The sequence below is a fragment of the Taudactylus pleione genome, unplaced genomic scaffold (genome assembly GCF_031769625.1).
Source record: "Taudactylus pleione unplaced genomic scaffold, aTauple2 ptg000068l, whole genome shotgun sequence".
Classification (NCBI taxonomy): domain Eukaryota; kingdom Metazoa; phylum Chordata; class Amphibia; order Anura; family Myobatrachidae; genus Taudactylus; species Taudactylus pleione.
This window is the reverse complement of record NW_028284470.1, coordinates 989,094-1,002,794: the sequence shown is the minus strand read 5'-3', so window position 1 is coordinate 1,002,794 and position 13,701 is coordinate 989,094. Positions and strand designations below refer to the sequence as shown.

General features: G+C 48.0%; 1 protein-coding gene across 1 annotated transcript in view; it reads left to right on the top strand.

The window, feature by feature from the left end:
* The window catches only part of ADAMTS12 (ADAM metallopeptidase with thrombospondin type 1 motif 12), a 727,141-nt gene that overhangs the window by 628,316 nt on the left and 85,124 nt on the right, over nucleotides 1–13,701 (top strand). Inside the window, exon 22 of the mRNA XM_088466956.1 lies at nucleotides 1,463–1,609. Coding sequence (XP_088323082.1) covers nucleotides 1,463–1,609 — 147 coding nt within the window. The remainder of the gene's footprint in view (nucleotides 1–1,462; nucleotides 1,610–13,701) is intronic.

Below are 13,701 nucleotides of genomic sequence, written 5' to 3'. Positions count from 1 at the left end.
GGGGGTTTTGAGTATGGGGGGAAAAAAAAGGGAATTAAAATGAACACCCGTATAGTTCTTGTAAAATTGAGTGAACCTGATCTCCTTGTAGCAACAGAATAGAGGGCTAGAAAGGAAACTTCTTACGCGTGTCCTTCGTGATTGATGTATCGCGGGCCCGTCGGGGATTCACTCCCGATCTGTTTTATTTAATCCTAGCTATTAGATTGGTTGCAAACGACTAATCTAATAGCTAAGATTAAATAAAACAGAACATCATCTTGCATGGACAAACATCATCATTCCTGGACTTTTGTCCAGGAATGATGATGTTTGTCCATGCAAGATGACGTTTAGCCTCTTTCTGAGTTCCATTTTTTTGGAGGGAAAAATCCGAACTCGGCGTGCAAACTCGAACCTATCCGAGCCTGCACATCCCTAAACAGAACTATTCATATACATATTTTCTTCTCTGTTTGCTGCCCTGTCCTGCTCTGCCACTGCTCTGTACCACCCTACCCCCCTCTCCATCCCGCTCTGTCCCATACTGTGTACGGGCCCACCCTCCTCTCTGTCCATTGATCCATCCCACTCTGCCCTGCTCTCTGTAACACCTTACCCCCTTCTCCATTCCGTTCTGCCCCACGCTCTGTACCGGCGCGACCTCATTTCTGTCTGTTGACCCATCCCAATCTACCATCCACTGCTCCATCCCCAGCTCTGCACGTCCCTGCCCCCCAACTCTGTCCTGTGATCCCTCTCGCTCAGCCCCCCCTCTTTATCTGCTGCTCTGTCCTGCCCCTTCCCCTTCTCTGTTCGCTGTACTGTCCCGCTCAGGATCCAGCTCTAGTAACTCTATCTCAACCCCTCCCTCCTACAGTTATGCTAACCTTAGCCGTTCACAGTGGGTCCTGTGCTCTAGGGTCTTTCTCGTTGCCCTAGAAGTGCGAGTCAGTGGAGGGGTAGCAAGCGCCGTGGCTCCCATTGTGCATGCATGTTGGAGACAAGACAGAACTTAAAGGATTATTATATAGATGTTAAAACTACCGGATGTACATACAGATATGCCCAGTTATTCTTTGCCGCTTGCCCAGCAAATCGTGACTCGTATGGCGTGAGTCGCACACCCGCAAACAGTTCAGCGCGATGCGTTCCCATCCGCGACCCCATGGGGTTGCATGGTGCGATTGCAGTGCGCGCCATAGCATACCGTATTGCATGCAGCTGCAGGTAATAGCATGGCGCAATGCGTGCGCACGTTTGTAGCGCAATCAGCAACGATGTCTGTATTAGTCAAAAGAAAAAGGATAATTGTAACATTGTGTTATGTCAACTATTATTGGAGCTTTGACAATTTGCCTTGGTTTTCTTTTCCCCTGACATATGACTGCTTCCATAATGTGCAGCCATTAAGGCTTTAGAATAAGTAACATGAAGTCATTGTATTGTGCCCCCATAGTTATACTATTTTATCTTTATTCAGTGTTCAAAGACATGTGGGAACGGTATTCGCCAAAGAGACATATTTTGCCCAAAGGAAAATCGGTGTGATTTGAGGAAAAGTCCAGTCGTTATATTAAACTGCAGCCAAGAGCCGTGCGTCAGCTGGGAAACAAGTGACTGGACAGAGGTAAACGGCTACTCTTTGAAGTGCACTTTGGATTTTGGATAGTATGTTACAATGTTTTAATCATTAATACAAAAAAATAATGCTGGCGATACACACTGGTAACTTGGGGCCTGATTCATAGAAGGACGGTCCTTGCGGCTGTGCAATACCGTCCAACCCAAATGCAAATGCAGCAGGAGGTCTCTGTAGGAAATAGAACCTCCGTGCTGCATCCACGATCCGAGTGCGGCGTCCGTAGACACTGCCTCGGATCATCATCGCAACCATCGTTACTTTGACCAGGCTACGTAAGCTATGACTTACTCAGCCTGACCAGTTTCTGGTAGCCTGTGAGGCCAAGAAATCTCTATCCACCAACGCAGATCTTGGCCTCATCCCTCCTGGAAAACGGGGCGCCGTTGTCCCATTATTAGGTCTGCTTTCCTGGTGCAGTGCGTCCGGTGACAGTGTGAGGTGGAGCTCCACCTCCAAGTCAAGAGTGACAGACGCTCAGCCTCTGTGCACTGCTGCATGCGCTCTCAGGGGTCTAGTTACTAATCAGTGTTAGGAGACAGAGTGAAAAGTGATAAGTCTGTGATAAGTGCCAGCCAATCAGCTCCCAACTGTCATTGGCTGATTGGCTGGCACCTTATCACTTTCTTATCACTTTTCACTGTCTTCTAACACTGCTTAGTAACTAGACCCCTCAGTCAGGCAGCAGAGCATGGAGACTGAGCGGCGAGCGCTTCTGTACATTGTCTGGACCGAGTATGCATTGCAGGCTGTTCCTTTATGTGACAAGCCTCATAACAGTTTTTAGAACTGTTCAAGCCTTTGCAGAGAATTGAGGATAAGTAACCAGGTATAGTACATTTAAGCCATAATACATTACTACCAATCAATAGTATTCAAATGCCTTTTATAGCTAGGTCCTGTTTGCAAAGGTTGCTCTGTGGAAATGTTCTTGACGTTCAAAATTGACCAAATGCACACAATCACCACTTATGTTCTGCAAGATATGGGCGATTGTCAGTGTTATTCTTATCCTGAATGGCAGTAATGCTGTATAAATGAATACTGCCCACATATGTGCAAATCTTATAGACAGTTCTCCTCATCACTAAGTACCCCCCTTTGCAGCACCCTTCGCCCCACCTTTTTCATATTTGTTTTTTTTTTTTAGGAGCAGGCATGGTCACACCTCCCCAGATTAGGAAAATCCTTGGTAAATCTTAATACTAATCCATAGGTCTGGCAGATGCCAGGAGAATACTCTCTGCCCAAATGTGCACCTTAGACCTAAGAGCAGGAGCAGGAGGATTATCGGTCTGGGGCTGTTTGGCTCCATAGTTCCTGTGAAGCAAAATCTTAACGCTACAGCATACAGTGGCATGTCAGACTGACGCGTGCTTCCAACTTTGTGGCAACCGCCATGTTCCAAAATAATGCTGAAAGCCTTTCCAGAAGACCAGAGGCTATTATAGCAGCAAAGAAGGGGGGTGGGGGGTGGGATCAACTCTATATTGAGTAAAGGGAATGGGGGTGAAGCAGCACTGTTTTCAGGGACACCTAGACTTCTGGCGGGCCAGGGTTCTGGGGGATGTGGCTACAGAAGAGGCACATCTATGCCCCCTCATTCAGTACTTATCAATGGGGCATGGTCACGGCATGGCAGGGAGGGCTAGTGGTCCAGGTATTCCCTACCTGCTTCACCCCTACTCAATTCCATTGCATATTTCTGCCAGAACCCTCCAGCCAGGGCCGTAGGGAGGGTGGTGCGGCCGGTGCCTCCGCACAGGGCGGAATCCTCCAAGGTCACCGGCCACACACTTTCCGGCTCTGGAGGTCTACAGGAACAGACCTCCTGCAGTGCTGCACGGTGCTCCAACAACGCCAATGAAGGTCCCCGTCCTCCACCCACCCTTTGGGGGAGGCTGGGGGCGGGGAGAGCGAGAGGGGCGGCAGTGCTGCACAGGACGCACTGCCATCCTGATATGGCGCTGCCTCCAGCACTCCGTCTTTTCTCCAGCACCCCGTCTTTTTAAACATTGAGACTGCAGAAAAATAATAAATAACAATTATCTGCAAATCGTCCTAATATCAACTGTGTGACTTCACTGAGGGATTTTAACAAAGGGTAACGTCCCCATTAAAATATTTATTACGATTTTAGAATGAATAATTAATTTTAATAAAAGCATATTTATAGTCATTATTTACATCCGCACTTCTGTAGCGCTTAGTGGACTGTTCAGCGCTCACCCTTGCAATAAATTCTAATGAATGTAATTTACATAGCACATTAAAAAGAAAGAGTTCACCTGGATTTCAAGAAAGCAAGAAATGGGGCATTATAAATTGTCACTACTTATTCAAAGCAACCGGAAAATAAGGCTGACAAATTAAAACAAATGACTTATTTCCTTCAATTAGTCTTCGTTATTCTACAATATAGTATATCCAGGGTTTAAACTGACCCTTCTCTAACCAGGCCCATGTAAGTGTTAGGGTTATTTATTATGCACAATGCAAGACAAAGGCACAACTAGCTATCTGTCTGACTATAAAGGGCAAATTTACTAATGTGAGAATTTTTAGAAGTGGAGATGTTGCCCTTAGCAACCAATCAGATTCTAGCTATTATCTTCTAGAAGGTGCTAGTTAAATGTTAGGTAGAATCTGATTGGTTGTTATGGACAACATCTCCACTTCTAAAAACTCTCACTTTAGTAAATTTACCCCTAAATGTCTGTTCACACGTTCTGGCTTCTTTGTTTGCCTGAAATGTGCTCAGCTTTGCCCAGTAGAAGCGTCAGGACTGGGACGGAATGATCCTTTGTATGTTGAACATATCCAGACCAGGGGTAGGTACTGCAGCGTTTTTCTCTCTGTGGACAGGATGCATGACGCATCGCATTTTGAATCTGATGCATCCCGCCACTCATCGCAAGCATAATGGTGTTTGCTAACGCTGTATGCTTGAAAAAAAGCACAAGGACAGCTCTCCTGGGAAGACCTGTCCTTTGCGATAGAAGGATTTCCGGGCTTGTATTGGGTAATGACATCTAAAGATGGCGTTGCCCACCGCATCCAAACTTCCGAAACTTCATTTTTGAAGGTTTGACCGCAAAATATGCTATGCTGCATCCCGCCCTGGGTGCCAAATGTTCAACATTACAAGTCAGAGAAATTCTCACCTTCTCATCATCGGTGCAGATAAGCTCCATAGCTGCAACGGAATCAGTATGAATGACCACCGGCCCTATGACCGCCAGCAGTGGAAATCCCGACAGGAGATTTAGGGGAAGTATAACTAACCCTACCCCTAACCCTTCCTTAGGGGTGCCTAACCCTAACCTCCACCCCTAGTGCCTAAACCTAACCTCCCCTAAGTGCCGAAACCTAACCCCTCCCCGTCCCCGCAGCCTAAACCTAAGTCTCCCGGGGGGGTGCCTAACCCTAACCTCCCACCGGGGGTACCTAACCCTAACCCCCCCTTCCCCTAGCCTAACCCTCCCTGGGTGGGTGCCTAACTCCCGGCAGCCCCTAACCTAACCCTTTCCCCCGGGCCCCCCCGCGGCTGTCCTTGCCCGCCGCCCGGCTTACCTTTGTTTGATATGCTGGGTGTGTAGGTTTAATGGCAGGCGACGGGATTTCGATGACTGTCATTAGTACCCTGGCGGGAATTGACAGTCGGGAAGCCAGCGGTCGGCATTTCCACCATCAGCTTCCTGACTGCGTCCCGCTGCAACAAATGATCTGGGGCTCCCAGTTGACGAATACTAGTCAAATAATCAAAAGTCAAAATTATCTTCCAAAACATCTTTACAGTTATCTACTGTATGCTGTATGGATTACTGCCCAGATTTATAGTATAGCGCTCTAAGGCCAAAGTAATGAGGTTAAACAGGGAGAAGAGTTTGGGGACCCAGGTTGTGTATAAAAGATGCTGAAGGACCTCCCACAGGTGAGACACCATGTGATCTGAAGTGAAACGCGATTTTAGCTGGTTTATAAAGCTAACACAGATATTACATCGGCCAAAACTCCAAATATACTAAACTACAAAGTAAAATACTCTAAAAGCAGAACAGTCAGAACAACAGTGTGAGATAATATACATAACATATACAGGGCCTGATTCAGCAAGGATTACTATTTTGCTTATACGCACGCAGCGCAGTTTCTAATATCAAGGGTGATATATAAATATTTGCACTGCGATCGTAGCCTAACATAAGGACGCCCACTTCCCCTTACTCACATCCGTATATTTGGCCAACATAGCGAAACAATCTGTAACATCGAGTAACATCGGACAGTTAATGAAGCCCAGAACTTACTCAGGAATTGCTTACTTTAGCGCATGCTACGAGGCCTCAGTCGGCCTCTGGTATTGCAGTAGATAATTTATGCACGCCGTTGATACGCAGCCCGACCACCATCCCGTCATCACCCACAAACGGCACCTCCTGTCAATCCCTATGCCATGGGTCTGCATATCCTCTGCGATCGCTGTCCCGATCGCAGTGGCTAGTTCGCGCACACTCACTTTGATGCTTACGCATGCGCAGTACGCAACAATCGACCGATTGCGTGAATATAAGAAGCTGCATTCCTTGCTGAATCATACCCATAGATGCAGGGGCGTCAGAACAATTTTATGTTGGGGGTGCAACATAAAATTATTCCGGCACCCCCTTCCTCCCCTTCCATTCCTTCCCTCTGCCCACCTCCCCTCCCTCCCACCTGAGAGGCGGCCGTGGACTGTCAGGGGCTGTGTTTTATAGCAATAGGCTGCACACCCCCTGCACCTAAATGAGGAGGAAGTGTATTCATTTAAAGACTGCACATTACACCTCCACCCCCAAGTGATGCAGGGACCGTGCAGCTTTACAGCAACAGTCCATGGCTGCCGGGTTAGGAGGTGAACCGAACCCCCCGTTCCAATGCCCATGTATAGATGATATAGAGATAATACATTAAATTAGAGATGAGCGGTTTAGATTCTGTGGAATCCAGACCGCTTCGAACACCGGGGATCCCACTTTGAGGCCGAACGTCATCTTCCAGACGTCGGATTCTCGCAATAGTTGGCTTCTATATAAGGCAATGCGAGTGGGACATTTCACTCGTACGCTGCTGAAAGCTGCGCACTGCTCTGCTGTATTGGTTGTGCAGCTGCTGTGTCCAGACTCATAACAAGTGGCTGGCTGTGCTGTTAAGTGACTGTGTATGGGGCACGCTGCTGTATGCTGCGCTATGCTCTGCTGTATTTGCTGGCTGTGCTGTGTCCAGAGTCACAAGCGGCTGTGCTGGTAAAGTGACTGTGTATAGGGGGCACACTGCACACTGATGTATGCTGTGCTCTAGTCTGCTGATTAACGTGGCTGTGTCCAGACTCACAAGCGGCTGTGCTGGTAAAGTGACTGTGTATAGGGAGCACACTGCACACTGATGTATGCTGTGCTCTAGTCTGCTGATTAAAGTTGCTTTGTCCAGATTCACATGTGGCTGTGTATACAAGGCATGCTCAAGGCCATCTCTTCCTTTGGGCTTGTTGGGCAGTTGACAAGTGCCCGAAGCTTGTAGGGGCCCACCAGGGCCGGTTCTAGACATTGTGGGGCTCAGGGCGAAAGTTCACAGTTTCCCCCCCCAAAAAAAAAACCAAAAAACAACTTTTTGTAGATGATGTTCCTCTGCACGCGCTGAAAGCACACGTGCTTCCGGAAAGGGGGCGTGTCCTTGCAGAACACCCCCAATTCATCAAACTGTGGGGCATGCCCAGTACTTATGAATGTGCTGGGCTTCCCCCAAGCTCTCCCCTCGTGGCGAATAAATGCCATGTGCAGTAATGCGCCTTACACAGTAATGCCCTTTATAAATACATTATGCCACATGCAGTAATGCCCTTTATAAACAAATTATGCCACGCGCAGTAATGCCCTGTATAACACATTATGCCACATGCAGTAATGGCCCTGTATAACACATTATGCCATTATGCCACACGCAGTAATGTCCTTTATAACACATTATGCCACACGCAGTAATGTCCTGTATAACACATTATGCCAAATGCAGTAATGCCCTTTATAAACACATTATGCCACACGCAGTAATGCCCTGTATAACACATTATGCCAAACACAGTAATGACCTTTATAACACATTATGCCACATGCAGTAATGCCCTGTATAACATATTATGCCACATACAGTAATGCCCTGTATAACACATTATGCCACACGCAGTAATGCCCTTTATAACACATTATGCCACACGCAGTAATGCCCTGTATAACACATTATGCCACATGCAGTAATGCCCTGTATAACACATTATGCCACATGTAGTAATGCCCTGTATAGCACATTATGCCACATGCAGTAATTCCCTTTATAATACAGTATCCCCAATTCAAATTACACCACACATTAGTCATGTTATGACATACAGTGGTGCCCCTTTTACACAATGCCCAAATTAGTGCCCCTTATACACAAGGCCCATAGTACTGAGTAGTAGTGCCCCTAATACAATGCCCACAGTAGTAGTGCCCCCTATAGTAGTGCCCCAGTAATAATGCCCCCTATAGTAGTGCCCACAGTAGGAATGCCCCCTATAGTAGTGCCCAAAGTTGGAATGCCCCCATTAGTGCCCCCTACAGTAGTGCCCCCAGTAGGAATGCCCCCTTATAGACATGTCCCCAGTAGGAATGCCCCCTTATAGACATGCCCCAGTAGTAATGTCCCCTTATAGACATGCCCCCAGTAGTAATGCCCCCTTATAGACATGCTCCCAGTAGTAATGCCCCCCTATAGACATGCCCCCAGTAGTAATGCCCCCTTATAGACATGCCTCCAGTAGTAATGCCCCCTTATAGACATGCCCCTAGTAGTAATGCCCCCATGCCTCCCTTCTGAAAAATAAAAAATACAAACACAATACTTACCTTAGGCCCCGCTCCTGCATCCGCTGCCGTCCGGTCCGACCACGGCTCCACCATGACACGTCATGACATCCCTCCCATAGTGCTCTCTGCTGGAGCCGGAGCTCTGGAGTGAGCTCCAGCTCCACGGATCTATGGGAGAGACATCATGACATCCCCTCCCATAGTGCTCTATGCGGGAGCCGGAGCTCTGGAGTGAGCTTCGGCTGCCTTTGCAGGGAGGGAGCCGGGTGCCCGGGGGGGGCGGTGCTGGGTTTTTTTTTTTTATTATGGGATTTTTTTTTTACCTTCTGGGTACTCAGTGGCGCCCTCTAGGGGCCGGTGCCCCGGGCGACTGCCCTGTTAGCCCACCCCTAGAACTGCCACTGGGGCCCACCAACCCACCCCCCTGCTGCCAAGGCCAGTTGGTAAATTTGTGATTTTTATAAGACAGCTGCCGGTGCACTGTATTCCTTTCTAACTTCCCCCACCCCATCCCTCCCCGTGACGAGTACTCACCTCAGTCCCAGTTTCACTTCATCCGCCGGCTTCAGACCAGTCAGAGAGAGGGCCTGATTCAGAGCCGGACGCTATTTGCTTTCGCTTGTTCAGAAAAAGGGGCCGGCTATTTAAATTGTACGCTCGCTCTTTGCGGTCTGTTGACGCCTCTATGTCTGAGCGAGTGAACAAAACATGCGCTCGCTATTTTGTACAGACGCCCCCTGGCCGCTTGCATCCTACGTCATCTCCGCTATTTATTTGATTAATCGAGTACATCGAAAGGCGTCTGAACTGCTCGCAGTGCTTGTGGTTGGATTTTCCTACTGCAATCATGCTAACAGTTCAGGCTAAGAAACAACCAAGTGACGTGGTCGATGACGCTGCTTTGTTAATTATGCACACCCTTAAAACGCCCGTTTTGACCGTTTGGCACGCCTGCGTTCGGATCTCCACTCCCCGTTTTCAAGCACCTTCCCCTGTTACCACCCACAAACGCCTCATCCTGTCACTCAAATTAGCAGGCACTCGCTATTTTACGAGCGCTTGATTTCCGGCCACAATGACTGGTTGGCGCATGCGCATTACGACCCATACGCATGCGCAGATGTGCGAACATCGCTCGGAGCGAACGAGCGGCTGCTTTCGAGCGGCTCTGAATCAGGCCCTGAGTCCTTCTGCATGTGTGGGAGGTCTGATGGGCATGAAGGAGGGTTTCATTTTATTGACCACAGCCTACTGTGTATACAAGCACTGTGACTCCTTGGGCCATAGCCTATTGTGTATACAAGTACTGGTACTCTGCTGGCCGTACTCCACTGTGTGTTCATAACACACAAGTAAATCTAAAATATTTAGGCGCTATTTAAAAAGCAATTTAGATTATTATTCAGACACCCTTATATTCCAGCAGCTCTTAATCACGGGATACTCAACCCCTAAACATAAGGTAGACAGAAAAAAGGAAAATAGGTGCTTAGAAAAATGTTCTATTTAATAACAATTAGACACAATATAATATACACCAGGCAAATAAGAGGAAAATAGAATGATGGATATTTCTCAGAAACACAGACAATATAGGGCCCCATTTAACAACGAAACAGAATACCTTTAGCACTTACTTACAGAGGTTATAGTCCTCTATCAGTATCTAACAAACAGCAGTAAGACACATTCCCAGTATGTCTCTGCCTCATTCACCCAGACCCAGTGTGTGTCTCTCACTCATTCCCCCAGACCCAGTGTGCGTCTCCCAGCTCCACACCCCCAGACCCAGTGTACATCTCTCAGCCCCACTCCCCCAGACCCACTGCAGTGCCCTAGTAGTGCCCAGAATGCAGTGCCCCAGTAATGATCCTTATGTTGTGTCCCCAGTAATGTCCTTAGTAGTGCCCTTTATGCAGAGCCCCCAGTAATGCCCCTTATATAAAGCCCCCAGTAATGCCCCTTTATGCAGAGCCCCCAGTAATGCCCCTTATGCAAAACCCCCAGTAATGCCCCTTATGCAGAACCCCAGTAATACCCCTTTATGCAGAGCCGCCAGTAATGCACCTTATGCAGAGCCCCCAGTAATGCCCCTTATATAAAGCCCCCAGTAATGCCCCTTTATGCAGAGCCCCCAGTAATGCCCCTTATGCAGAACCCCCAGTAATGCCCCTTATGCAGAGCCCCCAGTAATGTCCTTAGTAGTGCCCCTTATGCAGAGCCCCCAGTAATGTCCTTAGTAGTGCCCCTTATGCAGAGCCCTCAGTAATGCCCCTTATGTTGTGCCCCCAGTAATGCCCCTTATATAAAGCCCCCAGTAATGCCCCTTTATGCAGAGCCCCCAGTAATGCCCCTTATGCAGAATCCCCAGTAATGCCCCTTTATGCAGAGCCCTGAGTAATGCCCCTTATGCAGAACCCCCAGTAATGCCCCTTATGCAGAGCCCCCAGTAATGTCCTTAGTAGTGCCCCTTTATGCAGAGCCCCCAGTAATGCCCCTTATGCAGAGCCCCCAGTAATGCCCCTTATGCAGAGCCCCCAGTAATGTCCTTAGTAGTGCCCCTTATGCAGAGCCCCCAGTAATGTCCTTAGTAGTGCCCCTTATGCAGAGCCCTCAGTAATGCCCCTTATGTTGTGCCCCCAGTAATGCCCCTTATGTTGTGCCCCCAGTAATGCCCCTTATGCAGAGCCCCCACTAATGCCCCTTTATTCAGAGCCCCCAGTAATGCCCTTAGAAGTGCCCCCAGTAATGCCCCTTTAAGCAGAGCCCCCAGTAATGCCCTTAGTAGTGCCCCCAATAATGTCCCTTTATGCAGAGCCCCCAGTAATGCCCCTTATGTTGTGCCCCCAGTAATGCCCCTTATGTTGTGCCCCCAGAAATGCCCCTTAAGCTGTGCCCCCTCCCGGTATAAAACATGCCCCACTCACCTGTCTGTGCAATACTTACCTTTCTTCATGACGGCTGCCGGGCACTGCTCCTGTCCACGCCGTCCTGCGTAGACGCTGCCATTGACTGAATCTAAAAAGGTCCAGAGCTGCAGGCGCAGGCTCCGCTTGTTGCCGGTGATGTCATCACATCACCCTCGCACTGCATCACTGGGAACGCTGGCCTCTGAAGCGATCAGAGGCTTCTGATCACTTCAGAGACCGCTGTTGCCAGCCTGCACTGGCCGATCGGAGCTGTGCTACGATGGTGGCAGGATTGTGGGCCGCTTGCAGGCCTGCAGGCCAGTTATAGCTGCCCGATCGGAGCTTAGCTCCGATCGCGGCAGCGAGCCAATGTAGGGACCGGCCCAGCGGGGGGCAGATGGCACCCTGCCCCCCGGCCCAGCCCGCCACTGGGTTAAATACTGTATCTGTTGTATGTTTAATGTCGCAGTCAGTTGTATTCATTATCCTGAAGTTATATAGCCGTTGTCACTAGCAGAAGCACTATTTGTAAATGCCAAGATGTTTATAAGGTTTGGATCACATTCATCGCAAATTCCAAAATACTAATGGATTTTAATCACTGGGAAACTTTGTATCCAGTAGTAAAAGCACAGATTGTGCAGCCGTGTTTCCATTGCTGAGAGCAAAATAGCAGCAGTTCAACCTTATGTTAGATATATGGTAAATTGCATTAATAATTCTAACCATATGCAGCAATTATTCACCAGCAATCTCGCAAAAAAGGCTTGTAATCTGTCAAATCAGTCCTTAATTGCACATAAACATTCATGGCCAGGCAATGTATAGAATTAGGTATGGAAAGCCATATACCACTTGAGGAAAAAGCATTGCATCCACTTGATTAGTGAGCTGGATTCCTCTCCAGTGCTGATCGAGCAATCGGCTGCGTAATGTACTGTTATCCCAGTACAATGTATTCAGCGAGATTCTATAGGCTTGTAAAATAAAGTTGAAACTCCAGCTGGTGTCTGGTAATCTTTATACGTTTCCACGCCTCTAAAACCAGTATCAGCGGCTTCATCAGAAGATAGCCATATATCTGAAATAAGTACTTCTAAAAAGATTAAGCTGAATTATCTGATTCTACCTGTGCATGTAGAAAGGAATTAATTTTGATGATAGTGCTACTATAATTTTTTATGTACTTGTTTTTTTAGCTATACCGACCGGTGTATATTATGGGATGCAGTCAGGATACCGGCGAGTGATATCCCGCCCACCGATATCCCAACACTTACATCCTGACATGGAACTAAAGATAGGCGTCAAAATCCCAACGCTTATCATTAGCCCAACTACGGAATCCCGACACCTGGCATACCGAACGAAGGTATGCCGGGTGTCTTAGCATCTAGCCTTGGAGGGGAGGGTTAGGTTTAGGGACCCCCGGGGGGACTTAGGGTTGGGCACCCCACGGGAGGGTTAGGGTTAAGGTACGGGAAGGGGGAGTAGGCTTAGGCACCACTAGGGGGGGTCAGGGTTAGGCACCCCCCCGGGAGGGTTAGGTTTAGGGTTCGGGGAGGGGGGATAGGGTTAGGCACTAACGGGGGGAGGTTAGGGTTAGTCACTATGGGGGGAGGTTAGGGTTAGGCACCCCTAATGGAGGGTTAGGGGGGGAGAGGGGAGGGTTAGAGTACTTACCTTTAGCTGTCAGGATTTCGACCCGCCAGGCTGCTGCTGTCGGTATTTGATCCAGCGGCTAAACAGCCACCGGCATTACAAACTGATTCTGTATATTATATTGTGTCTAATTGTTATATTAAATAGATCATTTTTCTAAGCACCTTTTTTCTGTCATAACGCACAAGTACTGTGAATCCACAGTGAGTGCTGATTAGTAAATACATAATTCTAGTAAGTAGTAGTGTTTTCATCAACCGAGAGAAGAGCGGGAGCAGCAAGCAAATGCTAGCACTGTAGCTGTTGCAACCAGTCATGATGACGATACTAGTCCTTCACTATCATCTAAAGCTGATGCTCACGGTCATAGAGGCTTTAAATAATTAGGGTATCTGAAATTAAAAAATCGAGATTTTACAGGGGTAAAGACAAAAACACCTCTAAAGGTTAGTGCAGAAAAACAAAATTGGCAACATACCATTCACCACGCATAGTGGCAAGGAAAGGCTCAGGCCTTGGCCTTTATTCCTGAGTGGTGGTTTTGCAACTGTCAGTGAGGCATCTTGAGCTTCTCATGACAATGAAAGACCTTTTCACTCAGGCTTTAGAAGAAGTGTCAAAAAAC